The sequence below is a fragment of the Aythya fuligula genome, chromosome 8 (genome assembly GCF_009819795.1).
Source record: "Aythya fuligula isolate bAytFul2 chromosome 8, bAytFul2.pri, whole genome shotgun sequence".
NCBI classification, from domain to species: domain Eukaryota; kingdom Metazoa; phylum Chordata; class Aves; order Anseriformes; family Anatidae; genus Aythya; species Aythya fuligula.
This window is the reverse complement of record NC_045566.1, coordinates 10,131,920-10,157,829: the sequence shown is the minus strand read 5'-3', so window position 1 is coordinate 10,157,829 and position 25,910 is coordinate 10,131,920. Positions and strand designations below refer to the sequence as shown.

General features: G+C 42.1%; 1 protein-coding gene across 1 annotated transcript in view; it reads right to left on the bottom strand.

Moving 5' to 3' along the window:
- Positions 1 to 25,910, bottom strand: part of EIF2B3 (eukaryotic translation initiation factor 2B subunit gamma) — a 95,242-nt gene that overhangs the window by 25,127 nt on the left and 44,205 nt on the right. Inside the window, exons 6-8 of the mRNA XM_032192407.1 lie at positions 21,801 to 21,890; positions 3,378 to 3,508; positions 2,539 to 2,732 (exon numbers count right to left, since the gene is read on the bottom strand). Coding sequence (XP_032048298.1) covers positions 2,539 to 2,732; positions 3,378 to 3,508; positions 21,801 to 21,890 — 415 coding nt within the window. The remainder of the gene's footprint in view (positions 1 to 2,538; positions 2,733 to 3,377; positions 3,509 to 21,800; positions 21,891 to 25,910) is intronic.

The window sequence follows — 25,910 nt, the reverse complement described above, 5'->3', positions numbered from 1 at the left end:
TGAGCTCACATCTCTGAGCTACCTCTTCAGGTTGCCTGCTGTCCCCAGTAGACATTTCTACACCTGTAACTCTGCACTTCTTGGAGATGTCTTCCTACTAGACTTACGTTTTCTCTGTGTTTTTTTTTTTTTTTTTTTTTTATTATTATTATTTTTTAAAAGCAACGAGGTAGGTTATATCCTTCAGTCCAAGCCGCAGGCATTACAGAAAACCACCAGCTTACCAAAACACCACAAGCTAGGCCAACCCAGCTGGATTACACACAGGCTTGGTGAAGGGACATTGTCCTCACCTGCCACAGGGCAGCCACGCCAGATAGCTCCAGGACACGCCAAGGCGTTACCTACAGCGTAGGCTGGAAGGATTCCTGCTGTCCAGTGCTGCTCTGTGGGAAGGGAAAGAAACAAGGAAAGGCTCCTGGCCTCCCTCAGTAGAAAGGTGGTGTGTTAAAATAAATAAAGGATTTTACCGGCCAGAGCAAAACCCTTATTAGAATCAGTCGGTGGTAGTGCAGCCTGAGGGGTGACCCAAGAAAGCTACCAGCTCAAGCATTTTACTCTGAAAAGGAAGGTTAGATAGGGGGCAGGAGTCAGAGGGAGTGCCTGGGTCAAGGGAAGGTTTAAGATGTGTTTGGATTTAATTCATCTTACAAAGAAACTATTTCCTGCTATTGAAGATAACTCCCTCCTGAACCCACCTGCCCACACACAGGCTGCAGGCATCCAGAAACCCAGCTGGAAGTGAAATGATGTGAGTAAAGTGTTTCCTCACCAGAAGGGCAATGGGTTAGGATGCCATTCCTTCCCACGGCTACTGGACTGGACTGCTACTGCTCTGCGAGTCTGTCCTCTAGGACAGCAAAATTATAGGTGCAGGCTTTGCTCGGAATCAGAATCTGGTCTGTGAAGACCACGAGCAAACAAGAAACCAGAAGTCTTCACGAGAGGCCAACAAAACAAGGAAAGAAAAAAAAAAAAAGGACGTAAAACTATATGTGTATCTTTTATCAGGATTAACGAGAAAAACAAAATACAGGGGCACCGAAGAACTCCTTTCTCACAACCCATCATTAAGCTCCGTTTTATGCTTTACCTCTGCATAGTTTCCTTGGAAATTTTACCATTCTGGAAAAGTTAAAAATTCAAAGAAAATCCTTTCTGACGTTGAAGGCCCCAGTGTGATTTCAAAACACTAATTCTATGTACCACCCAGGAGCAAACACATTTCCTGAACTGACCAAAATGTAGAATATTTAGGTTAAAAAAAAAAAAAAAAAAAACAAGCACCACCAAAACCCACATGGAGTCTGACTGGCTCAACTCAATAACTTTTTACTGAAGTGGCTGCTGCCAAATGTACACGCACACTTCCCCTAGCAAGCGGTATTCTCCCTTAACCCTTTGGGCACACTTGTTCCTGATGTTCCTGGGGAAATTTTTCCCTTTCTTACAGCAGTGCTGCCTCCCCTCCTCACTTTCTCACATCCCTAGCTTTAAAACAAATAACTTCATTTCTGTGCTCCTCTGCAGGCACCGAAGAGAAAAAGCTCCAGTGTGTGAAATCACTCTGCCATGCTGCAATTCTAATTTGCATAAATTCATTCATTAATTTTAGTAAAAAGAAATCAACTCAGTCTGAGAGCAAAGGCAAGGAAATGACCACTTCCAGGACTCCCATTACAACATACTGCTCTCCCAGCCCTGCTTCCAGAAACCCTGAGTCCCTAAGAAACCTCAGAAACCCTGAGAATCCCCCTCTTGCACTCCCTTACAATCTTGCAAAACTAGAGGAAATTGTCCACCCTCACAGAATTAAGTTCATCACTTGGAGAGTAAAGTGAGAACTTGTAAGTTGCATCAGCCAGTGTAGTTAAAAAAATAATTCATGTTAGGAGTAAAAGCTTTTAATCATCATCTCATTAGCTAGGATTTTTATAATCCTCCCCTACGACCTTTTATTTTATGAATTCTCAGTAGTGTGAAAGTAAACGAAAGCTGCAACAGATCAACACATCACCTCTGTATTTACCTGGAGTGCCAATGTACTGAAACCTGTTTAAAAAATAATTCTTTCATAATGGAAAGTATTAGGCGTTCTGAATGTATGGGTAGTTTTAAGACTTCCTGCAAAACATTAATAATCTTTGCCATTATCACTTAGATAAACATTTGCTAAGAGTCCAGTCAGAACTGATCTTGCCTTTAGGACATGGAGGACGCTGACTGGATGATCTATTAAAGCTACTTCCAGCCTTATTTTCCACACTTCTTGACTCTCTTGTCACCGACAAATCCCAGAAAGAGTATCTGGGGTGGGTATTTTCTTGGCTAAATCAAGGCTACAGAGGAAATTAGTGACAGAACTGTTTCCTTGTCTCACGTCCCTATCCAGCAACCAGGAGGGTGATGTGCGCAGATAACGTGGCACTGGTTCAGTTCCCACACACTGCTCGGCTGTAGCACAGGGAGACATTCTTGGAGACCAAAATATCCCTTAAACTGCTGTATTCCCAAGTGCCCATTCTTCATTTTTCTCACCTGTCGGTTAGCTTCAATATACAACCCCAGAGTATTCACTCGGAAGCACAGTCCCTCTTTCATTATATGGACGTAGCAGCGCACTTTTCCTTCGTGGAGCGTTTCGTTCATATCTCCTCTATGATCATTCCAACAAGAGTTATCTGGAGCAGGTTTCAGCAAGCTATTATCTTCCTTTATGAAACTATAAATGTCTGGAGAACACACACATGCATGAAGTTAGACAGGATTTAATGAAATGCTTTCTGAAGAGGAGTACTATTAAAATACTGTTGGTGAAGGGAAATCTTTGCCCCACATCATCTGAATGGCTAGATACTTAGCAATCATTAACAGATTTTATCACATCTAGTGAGTAAGTGCTTATTTTTATTCTGCAGGTGGGAATCAAGGGATCAGGACAAATGCAGTGTTTTGCCCAAGGTCAGACAAGGAGACTGTGGAAATGCTAAAAATAAATTCCACCATCTGAGATCCTGTCCAGTTCCCAGTGCAAGGTGGTTAAGGCTTTGTCTGTTGCCCTACACAATGGAACTGCCTCCTAAAATTACATTCTCAAAGGTGCATTTACCTATACTGGATTCTGGAGAAAAAAAAAAATAGAGCACCTAGCTGATTTGTTCTTGATTTACACCAAAATAAACGAGGACAAAAACATTCGTAAAATGCATAATACTGTTTAAAAGAGAAATTTACTAGAACCTTGTTATCAAAAAGTGAAAGAGAAAACAAAACAAAACAAAACAAATATTTCAAGCTAATTCTGTTCTCTTTCCAACACTTCAGCTGCAGTATAAGGGATTTAAAACCTTCACTGAATTTCTGATAGTCATACTGACCTAGGGATGCTTGTTCCTTTTTCTTTTGGTCCTCTTCTTTGTTGTTGAGTCCCTTCTGCAATGATGTAGGAGAAGAGAACTGTTTCCTAACCAGATGTGGAATCAGTTCACTCCGGAGAGATGTGATTGACCTGGGGAAGGAGATGCACACCTGAAGTCCATGAACTTTAAAACTCACGTACCTTCATTTTTTTTGCATAACATTAGCATTTTGCAGTTTTTCATAAGGACAAATCCAAATGCCAGATAGCCCAAGACATGTGGCACTAAGGCAATGTCCAGCAGTCATGTGCTTTCTTAATACATTAATTTATAAAGGAAGGTTCAAAACAGGGAAAAAGCTTCATCTTCAGAACCAGTTCCCCTATATCATAACAGAAATGCCTATAATTTAATAAAGCATCACCCTGCAATTCATGGTGGTGTGCAGATGGAATGCAGAACACTGCCAACATCACAATGGCAACAACTGAAATCCATTTTACATGGCTTAAAAATGGCATCTGTTTACAGGAAAAGAGAGAATAAAGTGTGTATAGGGGAAACCCCAAAGAAGTTCCTTCTCTTTATGACAAAAGTATGGAAATGCTCAAGGATATCTGAAATATCTGATTCTTAAATGAAGATATTTCTAATATAGACATTAATGATGTCCTCCTGCACACGCGAACCATCAAGAGCACTTTAAAGTCTCAGCCCTTTAACCAACAGAAATCAACAAGTTTAGGTCCCAAGAGTTTCATATTCTTTAGGCACACCGGTCCAAAATACATCAAATTCAATAGAAAAGCTTCCAAAGATTTCAGCATTTTCCCCATGTACAGATTTCAATTTTTGCTATATTAATTTTGACACCTCAACAGCAGGAGTCAGAGAAGTTGTGAGAGGTTTGTGATAAAGCAGGGACTTGAACCTAAGCCATCAATGCTTTAAACAATGACCACAATCGCTAGATTATCTCCCCTCTTGCATCGATTTATACATTACAATGAATCAAGAAGAAACCTTCCCAATAGACAAATATCAGTGTAGAAAGTCTACTGTACAATGCGATTATAACCCCTGTAACTTAATTTTGACTACTAGAAGGTAATTCTATTTTTCAATAAAGTATTTTGGGAAAAAAAAACACCAACAAATGAATCATTGTTACAGTTGCAGAGCATGAGCTGCAGTCTAAAAAGAGCTTTATTGTTGTTGTTTCATTATTTTAACAATCTGCATTTAGTTACTGAATTGTGGATTATTGAAAGTAGCGCTTGGGAAAATCATGCGGAAAATAAACTGCAAGTTGGCACGTGTAGCAGGAAGTGCTAAACTTCAGAGGAAGGACTGGGAAAACTAAACACAGAGAGCTTGACTAAATGAACTCATCAGATGATAACTTGCAAAAGAAGGGGAGATATTCAGAATGGAAAATAGCAAGGCTAGGAACAAATAATAGGTGAAATTAAAAGAGGAAAGTGCTGGAATGAGTTTCCTGAAAGTAATTTTAAGTTGGCAAACCCTCTAGCTAAGTGGGATCTTAAACAGCTCACGCTTTATCAAACACAGGTCACAACCCTTGCAGGTCCCTGTTCAGGTGAACACCACAGACAGAACTAAAGGCCTGAACAAACCTTCCTATCTCGGACTTTGACAGGAGGATTCAGATGTGATCACCAGTGCAGCCCTAAGAAGAAACATGGTGTTTTCCTTTTCCTCGACAAGCTTTTCCTCCAGTCCTTCACTGTAGGTCGTGCCACATCCTCCATCTGGCAGCGGGGTCATCTCGCCCATCCCACATCTGAAATTCTGCTTTTATTTCTTTAAAGAAAACGGAAAGCTCTGGTCTGCAATCTCCGTTCTTTAAAATAGAACCATCATAACCATCTTCAGATAGCTGTATTTCAGGAACTAACGAAGCAAACCACTTCACCCGTTGATCACAAACCCTCTCCGTGCTAACCGTCTGCAGGCGCGCCCTGCCACTGCCGCCCCACGTGTGGCTGTGCAGATGGGCACTTTACTAGCCTAAAATGTTTGCCTGCAGCTGTGCCATTCAGCAATGATTTCCTGCTCGGGTTTTATACTCCATCCAAAACCGACAATCCTGTGTTTCCCTCAGAGGCTGGCCATGGCATTTATAAGATATATTACCTATAAAATAGCCAAGTATTTGGCAGCCTTAAATAGTCTGATGCAGAGGACAACACAACACGGTAGGAAATGAAAGCAGCGGAAAGGTGGAAAGACAAAATTTTTCCCGGTTTTCGCTGTTTTACTCTTTCTTGGCAAAGTTCCTGCAGTTTTCCTGCAATTCTCTGAAGTGTTAGCCACATTCCTTCGGCAAACGTGGAGAAAGTCTCTGGGTCATCTATAAGATGTGGCCCAGGAACACACCCTTCTTACTGGAAAAGGAAAAAGGGGAAAGTTTGCCTTTGCTTGCTGTTTAAGCAGAACTTATTTGTAACATTAAAGGAATTTTCCTTTGGAAAGAATTAAAACATTTGCAGCAAGGCTCACAGTGACAAAAATTGGGGAATTTTTTGTGACAGATCTTGCAAGCGTGGATATATGAAGTGATAGCGTGAGAATATTATCTGACTGTCAACAACTGGGGAAAGCAAACATCTGGCTGGGACTAGAAAAGGAACTCAAATCAAAGGAGGGATAGGAGTGAAGAACCTTCGTCGAAAGAAAAAAATCAGTTATCAAGAGTTTGGAAGTACCAACCCGCCTGTAACCCCAGTTCAGGAGAAAAACTGAAGAGGTTTCTGGTCCAATGTGATAAAAATTCTTATAATAACATTCTGGACGACACATGTATATTAAGAATTAGAAAGTGTAAGATGCTAATTTTAAAGAAAGCTTTTTTTATTATTATTATTCTCTTCAAATTGTAAAACTTGGCAGCACCCTGGTTTCTAAGCATGTTATTTCCTCCAACACCAAGGAGTACGAATGAAACACTCGCTGAGATCAACGTAAAGAAGTCTACTATATCCAGGGGAAAGAAAGTGGAGGGGTAGGTAGAAGGAGAGAAGGGCATAGAAAATTTTGGCAAAAACCCAGCAATAAGCCAAATTTGAGTAACCATGGTCTGACACCTCACAGGCTAATCCAGTCGGTAGAGACGATAAAAATGAACCTGCTTTTGAGAAGCATTTGCCAAAATAAACATGCTTTTGTAAATTCCAGCCAAAGTGACAAGCCTTTTTCGTGGTTTTTCATTCCCCAGAATTTTATTTTTGAAGTGATATCTGTCTGTTTTCACCTCAGCAGAAAGTAGCAGATTTTCAATTAAACTGCCAAGTAGCAGGTTTTCAATTAACCCAAGATTGACAGTGCCAATAAACTGCTTCTTGTAAAGGAAGGGGTACCCTGGAGCACCTAACGTGGCTTCAGTCTCTTGAGAAAAACGAGAAATGGCAGCAGTTCTGGAATGTGTTGATTTTGATAACATTTCAAGCATATAAATGAATAAATATATCCGGGATGGAATCCTCTGTTCAGGCAGTAGGTCACAACAGAAGAGGAAATCAGCAAGTGTATCAAGAGACAGTGCATACACAGGGGAAATGAAGGCAACAGGGCAGCTGAAATTCATGGTGTGTGTGCAAGAAACAGCTGGAAATTCAAGACGAGATTAAAACAACAACAAAAACCAACAACACAACAGCAAAGGAATTCCTGGGAAAAGTCATATGCTTAATGTTAGCTCAGAGGACACATCACTCCTCTACAGTCAGCTATCCTGCCCTGACCTGGTAATTCTTCTCAGACTTAGGCATTACAAATCTAGGATATTCAAGAACAAATTTATTTCAAACCTAAAATACTCAGATACAAGAATGGATACTTGGCCAAACAACTGTAACTTTACTGAGTACTGTCACCATGGGAGAAAGAAGTACTATGCTTTCAGAATCCCTTTATCCCTGGTCCCTGCTCACTGTGATGTCTTCCCAGTATTCCTGGCATTTCTGTATGACAGAAAGGGCAGAGTTAAAGTTTGGGTAGAAGTCAAATTTTGACTCGTTAGGAACACTAGGTGAAAATATCTCGCATCTTAAAATTTCATATTTAAACGTAGCTAAGCATAAGTTAGAACAGTCTGTGATATTGCAGAGGTAAGTCTCTTTGGATGTTTGAAGTCTGTGTCTATTATTATATTATATTATGGATCACAGAGGGCCAGCTCAAATACAGCTGTCTTTGGGATGAAGACAAGCTTATTGAAACTTTTGTGAGAAATGAAGAACAATGGAGCCAACTGAAATGCAAGACGGGTTTGGGAAAAACAACCAATCAACCAACCAAAGACAAAGATGACCAGCTAAACTTAAAAACAAATACATTTCACAATCTTTCAGTGGATTGTGATTTCTGCTCCTTAGATGTACATATGGCTGGAGGCTCTCTTTCAGACAACACAAAGAGTAACAGTTCTGACCAATGCTGGTAAAGAAAAAAATCTCATCGAGTATTTTCCAGCAACAGAACAGCCTACCTAAGTCTAACTTTAAGTCATCTTGCAAACGGCTGGGTACTAGGAGGTGCTGCTTGGCAAGACCCGCTGCAGGATGGGAGCATCCCCAGCTTTTCTTTCCTGCAGCTATTCCTTACAAGCCTGAACAGGACTGTCAGTTCCATTTACCAGCTGTCATTCATTTTCATTTTCCATGTTTAATGTTAAACACCATAAAACAGTATTAATGAGTATTAGCATTTTAATATCCTTCCTTTTTTTTATTAATCTGTGATGAAGCGTGAAATGTACCATTGCTGTCAGCACCCACCTGTGAAATCTGCTATTGCCCTCCCTGGACTGGTTACAGGGGGTCTCACTTGCTATCATTATTAGCACAAGCAGCTATTTCTACAGGCACAGATAGCGTCTGCGATTCCTAAAGCAAGCAGATTATTAGCCCTTTTCTTACCCAGTTTTGTCTTTTTTTTTTTTAATAGTCTAATGTTAGCTTTTGTATGACTCTGTGCATACAGTGGGTTGGGTTCTGATCTCTGCTCTGTGGCCTTGCACAGAGATTCTTCAGATCACATCAAAAGGAGAACATGAGGCTGTATTTCAGACTGGTGCTCATAATTAACGTTAGAAATGTATACATAAATACAACTAAACAAATCCTAAGGCACTTATAGTTTTGGCCAAAAGAAGTTGCGTGTTTGCTCAGAACAATAAAGATGTAAGAAACGGGGAGAGAGAAAGAAAAAAAAAAAAAAGGGTGTGTTGGAAGAAAGAGAAAAGTTAATTCTGAACCCTGTAGGTACATAGTTCATGGTTCTCATCGCTTAAAGGATAAAGCCAAATAACATTTAAAAATTCCATGTAAGCTGGGAGCTCTCTTGTTGAATCTCAACGTTATTTTCTCCTGATCCTTTGATGGAGATTAAAAATTTCCATGTGAATACAAAGAAAGAAACAACAGTTACTCGGAGATTTTTTCCCCAGCGTTTAATGCTCCAAACTAGAGCAGCCAGCCACCATTCCCATCTCCTCCCCCCTCCTTCAGGAAAAAAAAAAAAAAAAAAAAAAAAAGTCAACTCACTTTGAAGAAAAGACAAAACAGGGTCAGGGCAAGGGGGATTAGGGAAATGATATTTATATCATGGACCAAATTAAAATGTCAATGCGAGAGGCAGGCAAACAGCCCTTGCCACATATATACACCAGGCATGTTTCCTCAAGGAAACAGGAAAGAGATTTGAAAAGAGTTAATGCAGTCCCGAGTTAATACCACCTGCCTCAGACTCAACACCACTTAAAAGACAGTGTTTGGGTCCATTTCCCACAATGCGGTTTTAACAAGCACAATGGAAAAAGCAATTACGGGCCTTTTCCCCTTCTTCTCACTGATTCACTGCTAAAAATGCTGGAATTTCTGAGACATGCTAAGAATGCGGAGAAAGCAGGCAAGGACTTTGTACAAAAGGAAAAAATATCAAATGATAAATTTGGAGGGCGTTCCACAGCCCTGCAGAAGGCTAATCTGCCCCTCTATCTTTCAATAATATATATATATATTTTTTTTTTTTTTTTGGTGTATCCAAACCTAATTATAATAAAGGAAAACTCTACAGCAACCAGGCAAGCCCATAAACTACCAGGCAATCACTTGTGCCTAATGCAATAATCCCCAGCACCACTCATGGCATCAAACAGATGCTATTTCTTGCTACACCCTATTTGTCATGTTCTACTCTCAACAATTTTTACTACAAAAAGAGTAAGTTTCTCACACAGCCCCAATTTGATATTAATTAACATATTTATCAATGCCTTTCATTATTTTTGGAGCTAAAAGCCTACGGAGAACAGAAGGAAACTTTGAGAAATGTTCTGCTAAAAGGCAATTCCACATGACTGCATTTGTGCTTCATTTGTCTTTCCATACTATTTTCGACCCCAAACCTTCAAATCTGACAGCAGCCTTCTCCCACATCCATAATGGCTGGAGAAAGCACTTGAAAAGCCATCGCTGAGCAAGCCTGGATGACTGCACAGCTTTGCTTTGGAGGCTCAGGGTGATGAACGACTTCCTAGAATTGCAGGACCACCGTCAGCATCCTGCGCTCTGGTCGCTGGGGGCAAGCAGGAGGCAGCACACAAGTGACAGTCGCGGGCATCACAACGCAGAGAGGATCCAGATCAAAGCATGCAAGGGATGGTAGGGCTGCAAACCACATAAAAGCCGTTCTCGAGCTCTCCCGAGTCTGGATGCACTTGAAGGAGCAGGGATCTGCTCCCGCTTCTGCCAAGAAACCCTTTGGGAAACGAGGCAGCTTTCCCAAAAACTGACCGCAGCAATTAAAACTCCTTAGCTACACACTCAATGCCTTTGAAAGCGTGCGCGCAACTCAGCCCAGGTCATCCGAGCAACCTTAACTCTGCCCACTCACAAAGCAGCCTGGGACACCAGACTAATGCATCTTTTGCCTGGGAATGCCAGCAGGTTTAGACGTTTTTAGAGCTTCTCTCTGACCAAAATCTCGGAGGCCGTCGGAGGCCACCCAGGGTGTTTGGCAGGTCGTAGGAGCTGCTGAGGAATGGATCTCATTCATTCCCAGACAGCATCCCATTCTTCTAAAACAAGCGCACCTGCACCAAGTGCGTTTCCTTGCCAGAACTCATCTTCCCCCATTCTCTCCCACCTCCGCCTTTGCAACCATCTGTGTCTGAGTTACCAACTCTTTTCTAAATGCCTTTGAAATCAGGCTCCTTTTCTGAAAAGTGCATCAAACAGAGGCATTCTCATAAAATGCCTAAGCAAACACACGCATGCGATGCATTTGTCAGGTTGACACATATCCATAAAACTGTGTAAACTTTAGGTGTGGAAGTACATGTTTAGATAGACTTAAGCACTTCAGAATTTGTCCATATAAAACACCTCAGTGTCAAAAAATATTGATATATCTGCAGCTTTATGTGGGTAAGTTCTTTCACCCTGCTCCACTGAGGCTGCACTACAGGCACTGCAGATTTCTGTATCAATTTGCTCCACTCCATGCAAGCACTGCTCTTGCTTTTCTGCAACCAAATGGATGCGTTCCCAGTTGGTCTCAACAACACGCCCCAGTTTTCAGCAGCCTGGGAGATAACCTGGAAGCTCTGATGTTTAATTCTTCCAGTTCTGCTTTCACCTGTACCATTTCCATATCCTTCTCTCCAATAATCATTCTTACCTTAAATCTCATCCTAACTGTTGATCACTAGTGCTTGCTCCAGCCCTTGGGGAAGTCAACTCCCATGTTCTACTGTGATACAACTAACTTGTTTTTTTGTTTGTGTGTCAGTTGTCACTGTCCTTTCTTGAAGAACTCCAAGACGAAGCTTTTTGGCCAATGCATTCTATCTCCTCCTCTTTACTCACTGTTCTTTCAGGGTGGTATGCATCTGGAAAAGACTGGTGTAAAACGTTCCATGTCCTACATTTCATCTTTGATTTAGGGAAATATCACATCTTGTCTAAATCCAGGACTTTGACTTCTACAAAACTGGTAACTGAACTAGACAGCACCCAACATTTCTTATAGACTGGCCTGTAGCTCTTTAAAATGTTTTACTTTTTTGTTTTTTAATTATTATTTCTCTTTATTGTAATTCCCTGACTTACTCTATTCAGGCACGTGTGTCCGGGTAGTGCTTATTCTCCCTTCCATACGCAGGAAGGGAGTTTCCCACCATAACAATCCAATGCAATGATGAAGTCAGCAACAGCGTTATGGGTATCTTTATCGCTTTTCACATTTCACTGGACTGGGCTAAGGCGTGATGAAATTTGGTTTTGAACTGACATCCAGAATACAATAACTATGAAAAGTAGAAGAGTAGGGAAATAATTACTATTTTATATAACAATTACTCTCTTTTCCAAAAGGTCATTCAACCCCTGAGTAAAAGGTGATGTTCTGTATTTCAGAAGGTGGTAGGGAAGAAAAGAGATTTAGAAACAAACCAGGGAGGAGAAGAACAGAAAACATTATCTTGAAAAATTCTTTAAAGCTGCAAAATCTTGGTGAGAAATTCAGGTCATATGAACAGAAATACAGGTGAATTGTGTCCTCCACCACAAGTGAAATAAGCCATGACAGCACAGGTAAGGACTGCATCCTCACAGGAAAATGTCTAGCAAGAGAAGATAATCCATTCACCCCAAGTATTATCCAACATGCAAGCAGTGCTGTGGGGAAGAGACAGTACTGCACTGAAGAAAGAATGCTTAAGATGATACTTTCCAAGTGGCAATGACTTAACAAAATTAAAAAAAAAAAAAAAAAGAGAGAGAGAGAAAAGCACACACAGATGGATAGACGAATTCTCATTCACCACTGGTTCAAAATCCCTGTCTCATATGAAGACAAACATCAGTTTGACTAAAGGCTACCCAAGGAAACTGCAACTGCATGAAACAGTGGAAAAAAATAGTTAATTTTTAATGTTTATTATCAGATCAGAGCAAGCCCAGCTGAGGCCACCAAGAGGGCCAGGAGCACATGATGCACGAGGAGAAGCTGGGGGAGCGGGGTTTGCGCAGCCTGCAGAAGGGAAGGCTGCAGGGGGATCTGATTACAGTTTTCCACTACCAAAAGCGGAGCGATATAGAGGACAGCCAGACTTTTCTCAGACTTGCACAGTGAAAGGGCAAGAGGCAATGGACATAAGCTGCAACAAGGGAAATTCCAGTTGGGACATAAAGAAAACAACTTTCCAGTGAGTGGTACGGTCCTGGGACAAGGCCCAGTCTCCATCCTTTGAGATTTTCGAAACAACTGCAAAAAAAAAAAAACCCTGAGCAACACATAAATTAGCTCTACTTTGAGCAGGAGGACAGTTTAGAGACTGCAGGAGGTCCCTCCCCAACCTAAATTTTTCTATAATATTTGCATTGCTGGTTGAAAAGCCTTTTTCACATCTTTTATATGTTCACTTTTCATAGGAAACCCGAAGGGTCATTATCCAATTCTGCAAGTCATGGTTAGAGGACAAATTAACAACTTTTAACATTTACTTTACAGAATTTTGCACTAGGAGCTGCTTGCATGGACAGAATACCGTGCAAACTGTGACCAAGTATGCTTAAGCATCTCAGGCACATGAATAATAAAGCATACCATGGTCTCAAAGACAGATTTGCAGTTAGTCATGAAGATAATCAGCTCCAGTTCAGCACATCCAAAGATCTGTCTGCTCCCTGCTAGTGCACTAACAGGAAGAGTAATTATATTTATTACAGAAATGATTTGGAGAAGAATCATAATTTGTTTAAATCTAGTTGGGATCATTACGTTTTCTTCCCCTGAGGTTTCAGGAGAGAGCACAACTGGTATCATGGAAGGATGATAAAAGCAGCAATACTCTGGAGGAGGACAGCATCAACAAATTCAAGTCCTGGCATTTCTAGTAAGGAACAGAGAAAGCTCCAACAGCTGTATATGTTTGACAAGGAAAGGAAATGGGAAAGATAAATTGCTATTTCACATTCTAATAGATTAAATGCACTAAGGAGGAGCTTGGTGGTTTTTTTTTTTTCCCCCCTTTTTTTTTCCCCTCTCCCTTTCCTTGTTTGGAGAGCTACAATCTATTTGCCCTGTCTTCACACAGTATACTTCCTGTAGGAGCTATTTGTTTATCTACCCATTTTAATCACAAGGAAAGTATTCATTATAAAATCTCTCTTTACAGCAGAGGAGAAACCTTCCAGCCACACGGCTGACACATGTTAACTCGCAGGTATTCACAGAGCAGGTTCTGTTTTAAGCCATCTTTCAGGCAGCCACACAAAGACCACCAAGCTGGGCGTTCAGCTCTGCCAGACCTCCCCCAGCCAGCAGCCTTTGCCAGGAAACACAGGTGACAGCCTGAATGATAAAAAGGCATTTAGAGGGGGAAAAAGAAAAAAAATGCACTGGTTTAGTCTGGGCAGCACCTTAATATAAACCTGCGGGGGCCTTTGTGTACAGCACAGCACGCAGCCGGCCAAGCAGGAGCTTCAGCACAAGTCACTCGCACCTCCAGTCTGCACAGACCCTCTGCCTGCCCCAGACTGCCCCGTCATTTATCGGGGAAAAGAAGGGTGGCTGCATTGCAGCTCTTCTCCCAGCCGCCGATTTCAGAAGACGGAGCACAGAGGCAGCAAACCTTCCTCTCCCTGGGCTGGCCCAGAGGAGGTTTTCTGGACAGGGTCGAGGGGAGCTGAGAAGCGAAGCTGCTGTGGGAGCACAGCTGAAGCAGCTTGGAAAGGCAGAGCTCTATGACCTCACACGATTTGCTCTTATTTATTTCAGCAGTTCAGAAAAAGCAGTGTTTAACTTTGCAAACAAATCATACTGACTTTGGCTATGAAGTCTCCTGCAGCTTTGCTCAGTTCAGAGAAGAGTTTCTCTACACCAGCAAATGCTGGCAGGCAGCTCTGTGCTGGGAGAGCTGCAGAAGAGCCGCCCTGGTGCCTTACCTCCAGCTCTGCCTCCTCCGGCTGCACCCCCAGGGAAGGCTCCCCGGGGGGAAAAGTGGATTCCCAGGCGGCAGGTGAAGTGTTAGCATTCAGCACTCCCAGGACGAGGCACTGCAAATGCTTACTCAGGCCTTTCAAAGTGACCGCAGGGCTGCTGTTTGTCATTCTTGCCTTTCCAGCACCGCACATCATTCCTTCACCATTCCTTCTGGCCACAAAACAGAGCTGCCCAATTCCCAGGTGACCCAACACTGGAAACAGTGGCTTTTTCTACGCCCAGCAATTCAAAAGTACTCGATTCAGGACAAAATGGTGATTTGCAAAATACATTAATATATTACAGAATGCAATTTTTACTTTGCTCTTAGTATGGAGTGAAAGGAAAAAAGGGAAAGGACACCACAAAAGCATGTGAAGAGGTCTAATGTCTAAGAGAAAGATGTGTGCTAAAAATCCCCTATTTTTTAATATATACAACATATAGAGACTTTTGAAATGAAGTTCAAATGTCTCCTTAGTTTAGAAAATGCAGCTGCTACCCTTGTGCATAATGGAGCAGCCATAACATCTGAGCAAACACAAAATGGCATCTGCTTTTCGAAAAAAAATTGATAGTTTTCAGAGGTGGCACAACTGGGGTGCCTGTAGATAAATTGCCCAGCATTTCCTATTGTAAGTTTCTGTTTTCATCTGTTTATAAACTTTGCCAAAGTTTAACTGTTTTGGCTGAAATTACCCATGCCAGGTGTTTGCCTCAAGCTGATTTTTTTTGGATAGCTTCATCAAAAAAAAGTCTCAGTTATTTCCAAGAACAAAATTATGGAAAAATACTTTGTTTTGTCCATGTTAAAAATATTTCAACTGCTCTGCTGAAAAGCTCTCGCATTTTCATGCTTGCAATTTGGCACACAGTCATTTTTTTCGTCAGGGCGTTACATTTGTAAACATAAAAAGTGCCCATACTACATCAAGCTAAGTCTGAAAAACCACTGTTTGCACATGCTTGGAAAAGATCTGCTTTGCAGCTACATTTTTTTCAGTCATTCTACGCTGGGCATGCTCCATTCTCTCTCTCTTCCTGCAAGGTAATTGGGCTGCTTATGCTTTACTCCATGGAGTACCAGAGTACGCTCCAGGCCAAGGTTACAAAGGCTGAGCTGGATATTCTTTGAAGCTCAGAGCATCACATCTCGTTCTGCTGGCTGACCTAGCAGGTGATAAATCTGTGCTGATAACAGCTACTCCATTAGCACGAGTCACAGTAGCCTGACTGAATTTGAATGACACTCTTAGAATTAATATATATTCATACATACACACATACCATTCTACATGAACATCAGGTAACAGTTTGGGCACTCAAATTAAGAAAAGCCAGACCTAATTAAGGTTGTATAAGTAAAATAAGACCTTGTGCGTACACATTTTGACACAATCCTTCAAAAACACATTCACCTACTTTTCCTCTCTCGCCAGTCTCGATCTCTTCTTCGCCCGATGTAAAGATGGACTATACCCTGGGGATGAATCGAGGCCGTGTAATGAGGCAGAAGAATGACTGCCTCATTTGTTAGAACATGTGTGTTAAATACACAAGGCAGAGGGCTGCGAGAGGAGAACTGCTAATATTTAAGGTAAATGAATGATGCCAGAAGAACCTTTTTTTTTTTTTTTTTTCCAACTCCCTTCTGTCAGAGGAAGTTTAGAGATGCTGCTGAATGCAGAACACAAATCTAATTTCTGCAGGTTGCCTCTGATTAAGTACTTTTCATTTGATCAGCACCAACTTGTGGCAACCATCACGATGGAAAAGATTCTTCCATCATTTTAAGAGCTGTGCATAATACTAAGGACTGAAAAACGGCATACTTAAGACAAAGATGCTTCGAATTTCAACCGTTTTGTGCCTTAGTTTCCTCCCCCTTTCAGAATGGAGACAGACCCCTACTTTGCTAATAGAGGTGCTTGAAAGATAGTTAATGACATGCATGCAGGGCATTCTAGTGTCAGTGAGGAGCATCAAGAATATGAAAGGAAAGTATTTAGGCTGTCTTCAGAACTGGGTTTTAACAGTAAGCAGGTGGGTGGCCTTCATCTGAACTACAGAAATTACATACCATCTTAAACAGCATCTCCTTCACCGAGCATCAGGTGCCAAATGAAGCAATAGTGAGAGAGAAAAAGAACAGAGCCATGTAACTGGGGACTGTACCATAACACGTGGCACATAAAGAACCAAAAAGCTGCACAGGAAGCCTCAGCTGTGGCACTTCCTAACTGCCAGGTACTTAACTTTGTGAACTCAGCATTGAATAACAATGATTTGGGGAAGTAACTTAGTACGTATGACCGCATACTTCCTTGTTTTAAGCAGCATCAGTCTGGCTTTCTGATTTTCTGGTATTCCTCAATGAGAGGTGGAAGTGGCAGGTTTCACATATCTACAGGTTTCAGCTGTGAGCAGGATGAAATCCTGACACATCTAACAGATGTCAGCTGTACCTGCACAACCGACTGTTGGTGCAACATAATTCATGTAGATACGTATTATAAATGCATATTACATATATATTTTTCAACAAATAGACAAAATATAAAAAGAGACACACACTTGCAGTATTTAAATATTCAAAACAAGTTTGAATTTACCATGTTAAAATTTTGTGGGAGAAGGGGTTGCTTTATATTTACTCTTTCTTCCCCTCAAATCAGCTAACTTATTTCATGAGGTTAGAGCTTTAGAAAGAACCTGGAAAAAACAGAGCGCAGACAACAATACAATTTCCCTTTGATCACATCTCTTCTGCTAGCAGCTTTGCAGGAATTATTAGCAAGCAAACTGTGAGCATGTAGTAAAGAAATGTCTGCGCTGGGCTGGAAGCGCAGGCCCAGATCCTGCCCTCCGCTCCAGATGAAGTTCACAAGGAAAAAGGGAATAAGGACTCTCTTCTTCCATCTGCCCTGAATGCAGCAACAAGGCAGGATTCCAACCTAGCACTCAGGAGAGTGCCAAAAAGGGGACTGGCTACTGTGCTGGCTGCCACCCCAGGGCCCCAGGGGTGTGAGGCCCGCCAGCTGTGGGGTGGAGCCGTGCCCCCAGCCAGCTCCAGCCTCGGCTGCTGTCTAGCCTGCTGACTCGGCCCGCCTAATGATCTTCTGAAGAAAAGCAATATTGTGCAGTTCATCGTGCAGTGCAGGTGTTCACCTTCAACTATCGCTGCCCTGTGCTGGCAGCGCAGCTCCGGCAGCCAGCACACGGCCAGCACTTGTCCGCCTTTCCGGCTCCACGCAGCACAGCACCTACGGCTGACTGAAAGCACCTCGGCGCTGCTTTATTCTGAAAAGGGAAACGTTTAGAAAGGAAAAATGACAAGTTTAGAAAGAAAAGCTGTTGCCTGAATACAGGGAAATCGGGGTTTTAACCACCCCCCCCCCCCCCCAACACACACGGAGCTCTGTGTGAAGCTGGGCTACAATTTGGCGGACTTGGTACCACTGCCAAAGCAAAAACCTCAGTAAGGCTCACTGCAGGGATGCAGAGGGGAGCCTGGGGAAGAACCAAAGGTCCCTTCAGAGAAAAACCCCACGGACAGCTATAACCAGCAGAAAACTCAGCCCGAACAAGCTGCTGCTTGTTCACGCTGAGGCCCCAGCCCCTGCTTGGAAGGGATAAATGTGTTTGGTAGCAGGGAATGGCCCACCACCTCCTGAATCCAGCAGGTACCGTCAGTGCCAGGGATCCACGGGGACACAGGGATGAAGCTGCCTGTCCCAGAGCAGAGCTGGGACACCTCTGGCCTCCGGTGCACGCAGCTCAGCCTGGCTCTGCCCTGAGCTGCTGAAAAAGAGCCTCCAGATGCTCAGTCCTCCCTGGCGATGCAGGGGTACGGAGAGGAGGGAAGGAGTAACTCCCAGCTGTGGGGGAAGAATAAACTGCTTGGGGCAATAATTTCTGCTGCTGTTCCCCAAGAACTACGTGCGTTTGACTTGGGCAGACTCAGGACAGGACTGCCACACGTGTGAAGATTTCACTAAGACTCGCTGTTAAACTAGGGGCTGAGAGATAAACAGAGATGGGGGTTTTAACTGCCCAAATGCATTTTGTTCCTCCTAGGCAAGGAGAGAAAAAGCAGTTTCATCCCCTGAAAAATAATCTCCCCAGGTTTAAACAACGTTAGGGACGTGATATTTTCGATTTCTGTCAGTACATACATAGTTGAGGGGGTTCTCATAAACAGACCATTTCCTCTTCTATTCAAAGGCACCACAGATTTTTGCTTTTTAAAACTCAGGAAGCTGTTTGGTTTCCTATAGCGCAATAAAACTTCAGGCAGGAGAATCTACTATTCAGTCCTTTCTAAAAAGTTCATAAAAACACATTAAAGGACTATGAACTGAATATGCAACTACTAAACAGTATTTTGACCTCTTCTAATACCCCCCAAACTAGAAACTCAGCGTTGCCAAACAAAACCAGGTTATTCTCCAAGCAGTCACAACCAGAAGAGGAAACAAGTGCACAGAAAAAAAATGAGCAGTTTGTCCAGTACCAGAAAGCAAGGCAGTGGCCAAGCTATCATGACTCCATTTTGGAGCTGAATAATCAATTGAGCCTCTTTTCAGAGGTGGCGTGTAACAAAGTTGTCCCAAATCCATTCAATGCCAAGATTCATATACTTGGACAAAACAAAATTTCAGCCATTTCACATTTTTTTTTCCCTATTTTCATAGTAGTTGCTAGCGATTTCAGACTTCGCATACACATAATGCAAGTATTAAGCTGATCAAAGTGGAGGAATCAATTTACTCTTACAGGTGCAGCTATATGCAAACTACATTCACCGTGGGAGAGCTTGTTGCCATTTTAACCACATCTCTGCAGCTAAACTGGGACTACACTGGGCTTTTATCCCACTAGGAGCAACAGATCCCACACACAGCTAGTTTTCATGCAATTCTTTGACCTGGAAGTAATCATAATTTTCCTCTGCAAAACGGTGAGCTATAGCCTGTTGTAGGGTCTGATGTTTTTATTGCTGGGCAACATCTTTTCTGCTCTTGTACATGTATGTCAAAATAAAATTTGGAAAAAAAAATATGTAAATGCTTCACTGAGCTATAGACAATAAAAAAAAAAGGTGTTCTGCCTGCCATCAAGCCCCGTGTTAAAATATTAACACAATGTAAATATTGTAATATTGAGGAAGTACACTGTGTCAGTACTTCCTGGCACCACACAAGAGCTTCACTGTTCACTTTAGTCCCTGCTGTTAGTTTTAAACACGCACAACTTAAACAAGGCATCTGAGCTTCTCCAGTCCTGGTGCAAAATTGCAGAGAGGCTAAGTCTTACCATAGGTTCTCTCTAGGCTAAAAAACAAGGTATTAAAAAGAATCCCTAAAGCCAAACAATCATGTGAATGTCAGGACTTTTGAGGCAAAAATATTCTACAGAGTCTTTCAAAAGCCCTGGCATACTGCTGCCAAACATGGGAAGATCTCAGGGTACGCACCATCCTCCCCTTCCTCAGAGAAGAAAAACAAGCTGCAAGTGCCCACCAGTGCCAGAAGCCTGAAAGCCCAAGTTATTCATCATGGCACAAGGCCCACTCTCCAAATTTGCCAGTGAAGCACATTACTAGCAAGCGACTCTCTCCCAGTTCAGGGAATAAGCAGCACATACTCTCTCCAAAGAGAATGAGGCAGTTAGGTAAGGCAAATGTGATCGGATCTCAGAAACACTGTCTAGCTGCTATGATCATGTATTTGTAATGGAAGCCTCATGCAAAATAAGCACAGGTTCATGAAAATAGCGAAGACAGAGAATGATTTCTGTAAAAAAGAAAAATCCTTGGTCAAACCTGCAAGGAGCCAGTGGACTTGTTCTAAGCACACTTGGGGGCAACTAGAGGAGTGCAGAGCAGAATTTCACTCTGCTGGCTTGGGTTAATACAAGGTAAAATCCTACCACTGACAAAAACAAAGATTTTACCAAGGCATAAAGCCTAGAAATCTGAAATGACCGCAGTTTATATTTAGAGGCCTCATTGTGTCATACACGGTGACAAGTCTGACAAAGACCGTCCTTGTCCCACAGACCTAATGATCTAAATTCAAAACAGAATGAGGTACCAAGGAAAAAAGAACTGAACGTGTGAAATGTTTAATATTCAAGAAATGTCTAACCCCAGCAAAACTAGATGGCTGGGATTTCCAGAAATGAACTCTACACGTATTATGACAAAACAGAGGCATAAACACTGTAGATCCTGTGGTAGCATGAAGCAAAGTGTCCAAAACGTCAGCAACTGTTTAAAATACAGGTAATAAAGGGCTCATTCCTGATTCAAAATACCTGTTGCTTCTGAAGCCTTCTCACCTTTCAGACATTCCCGTACACAAATGGGATCTAAAATGACTTGCACAATGCCCCCACGTGCCAGTCACAGCATCGGATAAGCTTTATTCTTATGCATGGCAAGAAATTGCCCTGGGGGTTAACACAGATTTTCCACTTAATTTTAACTCACTCACAGAGCCGTAGTCTGGAAGAGCTCCTTTAATCACGCATACAACTGCATCACCACGTTTCTATATGGTCAAGACTACCACAAATCCCCCTACTCACCCACCCACAATGTTTTCTCACATGTCAGTTTATCTGCTAAGAAAAGCACTACGAACATAACACTTACCCAACCCCTTTATCTTTCATCTTACTTAAAAGGGAGAAAAACTCTTGAGAACTCAGTGAGCATTCAATATATGTAACATACATGAGAGCACTGTAAAAATTCTAGGAACAAGACATCAATTCCAAAAGAGAACTACTTACTGTGAGGGGGGTTGTTCATTTGTTTGTTTTTTTAAAGATAAACAGTTGGGCTTTTATTTTTTTTTTTTTGTCTATTTCATGAAATATTATAGCTAAGAACCTACTCCACTTCCATAAATGGATGTTTTTCTTACTCTCAGTGGGTGGTCTCAGAGTTTTGACAGAGGAACATCACAAGCTAAAAACATAGGATGCTACAGAGATAGCCCACCTGCAGTGGTGGTGGATGCGAAGGGGGAGAGAAAAGGTGATTCCAAAGGCCAAAACAGACTGTGGTGGGGGAAATCAGAGGTCAGAAATGTATTCACAGCCCTAACAATGGGGGAGCCCTGGTGAAATGAGCAGCCAAGAAGCACAGTTACATTGGGAAAACAAGAGATGCAGAAATGAGGCAAAACTTTTAGCTTTCACTTTTGCTGTTATTAGATTAAAAAGAATAACAGACATAACTCTTGGTATTGTTTTTATTGTAAAGTGTTTTTTTTTCTTTTTTTTTTTTTTAACTGGCTTCTTTTACATTTCTGTTGTACGTCAGCCAATTTAATGAAACAAATCTTCCTTTAAAAGCTCTGGTATGAGCCACATGTCAATGCCAACACCTGCTACTACCTCACGTTGTGCTTGGTTTCTTACCTGTTTTCTACGAGGAAGTCTACCACATATTTCTTCAGACAGTAGAGATGGGCATCCATCAGCCCTGTTCTGATGTGCATTCTAGGGTGCCTGGAAGACAAAAAAGGAAAATCATTTAGTTTTGCATGGCTATTTGCAAGAGTTTGACTTTGCAATCAAGTCAGTGGACTGTGAGAAGTTTGCAAAGGCAGATCTGCTCCTTTCCATCTTCTGCTGGATTGAGAGACAGGAGAAGAGACAGGAGAATTGTGCAGACTGCCATTACTGGACTGTGTCTATAAACTTACACCTGCTGGCCCTGGGCTGATTTGCTGCGAAAGAAAATACCTCCTCCAAGGAGTCATTACTCCTGCTACATCTTCTTATGTAAGTGGAAATTGCACATTACTGGGCAGGAAGCCAAAGTAATGGGCCCAGAGTGCTAAAAGTTACAGTGGGTAATGTCAGGGTACAATAATTCAAAGCTCCTGGCTAAGTGCCTGCCTTAATATGCAAGGCTGTGCATGTTCCGCTAGCAAACACAACACTACTGTATTTTTTCCAGCTCTTCCTGGAGGCAAATAGGAGCAGGAGATGGGGTCTGCTCGTCTTCCCTGTGCTACACATTACAAATGACTTCCACAGCTCAATTACAAAGTGTTTGCCTCTCCAGCCCAATAAGATGGAAAAGATCAGTAAAACTCCCTCTCATCGCTGGCCAAACAATGGCAAACAGGGAAGTCTTACCTTTCAGACCAGTGGCAGGTTAATATTTCAGTAACTTAGAAGTCTTTTAACAGCTTCACTATTTTAAGAACAAAGCCTTAAAGCAGAAAGACTCATCTATTACTCCTCTTTATGCATTTTCTGATCTTAGATAGTGGAACCCCTTCATGTAACCTGTCTCAAAGCAGCTAGATATTTTCTGCCAATATTACCTTCCTTTCCACACACCTGCAACTCCATTTAAGAGTGTTTTGGATGCCTGAACACTCTCTACTATTTCTCAGGACAGAGAAGCCACAACAATAATCAGCTTGTAGATTTTTAAAAAAAAAAAAAAGGACAAAACCCACCAACAGCCCAACTGCACTGGACTGCTTCCAAATATCCATAACCGGACTCTCAGTCCTGAGGCTAACGAACGCATCTTACTAGTGCCTTCCATCCAACCTTTGTTTTCTTACTCCAGGACACAGTGAAGTCAGATGTTTGTGATCAGGATCAGTTGTTACTTAGTTAGCTCAGTAGAGGGATCACTCACAACTTGGGCCAGTAGATATATATATATTTAGTAAACCAGTACTAACACACTCAATCCTTATTAACACCTAAGGTACCAGAAGTATCAGGTGTCCTAATAAGCCTTTTGTTTTTTTTTTTTCTTTTTTCAGTGTAATGCTCTATTAATGCATTAAACTACTGAAGTATTTGAGTCTTAACATTTTATGAATGTAGATGGCATTTCTCAAGCGTGTCACTCAATTCAAGACAGGCGTATTAACGACTAGAAAGGCTTTCTCTAAGTCCCACTCGTAAAGCAAAGCTCCTATAAGAGTAGTATGGCACTTTGGAGTAAAGTATGTGATACTGAAGAATGATATACACACTTTCAGCAGATTACTTCATTAACAAAACATGAGCTCACCTAGCAATGCTCCAGTACTGATGTTATCAGTGGCCCAGATGTTCCTGTGGAAGTCAGCCCAAATAGCAATGTTCCTTATGCAAAAAGAATCCACTGCCTTTAATGAGGTCTTGCATTTGGAAATTTGCAGACTCGCTACTGCTCTGCATCCTGATGATGATTTCCACATTTTGTGGATTTATGGGATGGAGAATTTTCATATCTTGTCTGAGAAAAAGTGCTCCCTTGTACTTATAAACCGAGTATGTTAATTTATTGAAATGAGGGAGAGACAAACGACAAGAAGTAAATCAGGGAAGAAAGCAGGTAAGATGAACAAACCAATAAAAGAAGGCAAGAAACAAACAAAAAAATAGAAATGATGCAATGCAGGAAGGAGGGAAAAGAGGAAAAAACAATTCTTAACTTGAAGATGACAAACAGGACACAGTTTCAGTGCCAGAATGCCACTTTTTTCTCTCCCTATTCAAGACCCCCCTTAAACACAAGGCAGGGGAAGGCTACAGGGGCTAGACATCAAGCAGAGGAGCGTAAAACAGCACCTCCTCAATAAATACTAGTGCTGCTGCCAATGTCTGAGCAGCTTTCACACATCCAGTCTCCCCACCTGCAAACTGGAATAACACTATTTAGCTACACCGCAGGGTACCGAGGATTTGTGGGCTGAAGTTTGTATCTCCCTGCAAGCATTGTACTAAGTTTCACTGTAGCTAAGCAACTTTATAACAACGTTATATAAAATCTGTGTAAATGGACAGACAGTAGCACAGTGCTATCTTTGCTGCAGCTCCATCACACTTCCCACCCCCCCCAAAAAAAACCCAAAACATAAAACAGCCAGACAAGATGTACCGAAACGCCACTCTGAGTTGGCTTTCAATGGAGAATATACTAACAATAATGGAACATCCTGCTGGACAAGAGGGAGGTCCCACAATGAAAATCCGCTGAAATACAGACCACCTAAGTGATTTGCAACAGAATAGTCCCATAGATTAATATTATAATCACAGCTTCAAAGGTCAAACAGGCAAGTTTAGGCACATGCATAAACAAAGCTGTGATTTCTGTAAACCAGACTCGAGGAGGGAACAGCCGCACTAAACCAGACTGATAAGCGCACTCTATCTATAACAAGCCACTAAAGATGATGCTCATTTTCATTGACTAATGCTCAAACCAGTTTATCTCCAGGTAGGAGAACAGGAGCCAAATAAATAATCTAACAGATAACAGCAAAGCTCCATCACCATTTCAAATGAGCATCTGGTTACTAATATCGAAAGCCATACTCCCTGCTCATGCCTCTCATCTCCCACTCCATCAGCTAATCTTTACAGCGTATGAAAAACGAGCCGGTCGCAAGGAACAGCTGATACAGGGGGAACCGAACAACAAACACTGCGTGTGCTGCGAGCTGACGCACCTCGCCTTATCGGTCCGCAGGAGATAATGAAGAATGCTCTTAATTATACCATCAAAGCAAGGGAGAAGGTGCTAGGAGGGGCCGGCTGCAGATGGCTGTGTTAATGAACGCTGGGTTGGGTGGTTTATCAAAAGCAAGAGACTGGATACGTATCGGAGAGGGTCACCGTAGAGATGAAAGTTGCACCAGCCATTGTTGGAGCTCTTTAATGAGCGAGGAATGGCAAATGTGAGCCCTCGAAGAATCATACCAATTACTAAATGAACTTCAGTTCAATCTAGCAAATGTAATCAAGCACGAGTCATTAAAATACATGGTAAAACTCCCATTGGCGCTGCCACTATAGCGGCTATTATTGTCTGTGCTCCCGTGCGAGGGAGGGGGCTGCTCCCAGTTGTAAGCTGTGTGTGTTATGTTAAGTGATGGCAGATTTTAGCCCTAATGATGAGGCACAGAGGGCTCCCTGGCAGAAAGTCGACAATGAGGAGGCTCAGCGAGATCTGTTGAGGAGTCAGGGAAAAGATCGGCAATTAAAAGAGCAATTTCAAAGAATGCAATTTAATGTGTAAAATTAGCTTTTATTAGCACATAATTCCCCAAAATCCTGACTCGGGACGAGAGCGCATAAAGGTCTGCGAGAGTCCTTAAAAAGGTCCGCGCCCGTAATTCCTCACACGCCATTGTGAAATAATAAGCAGTACTAACAGGATTGATGCATGCTTCCTACATGGCATCGCTTTGAAAGCCGAGCCCGAGCTTTTTTCTTCCTGATAACCTCTCTCAGGATTTCCTCCCTCAGGGAAATCAACCACCGATAGAGCAAACTTCCCTTGGTTAAAGGCAGAAAGACGGACAATTGTTTCAACTGTAAACTAATTAAGAGAGATTACCACCAAGAGCTGGAGGTTCAAACCGGCCCTGCACTCCCACTGACAGTGTGATAATGCCAGGCTGGGGTCAAAATCATAAATCTGAAGGGAGCACACACAATGCTTAAAGCCAAAAAGCCTCTCTACTAAGCATGGGATATTGCCACATTAACCTCACCACCTCACAA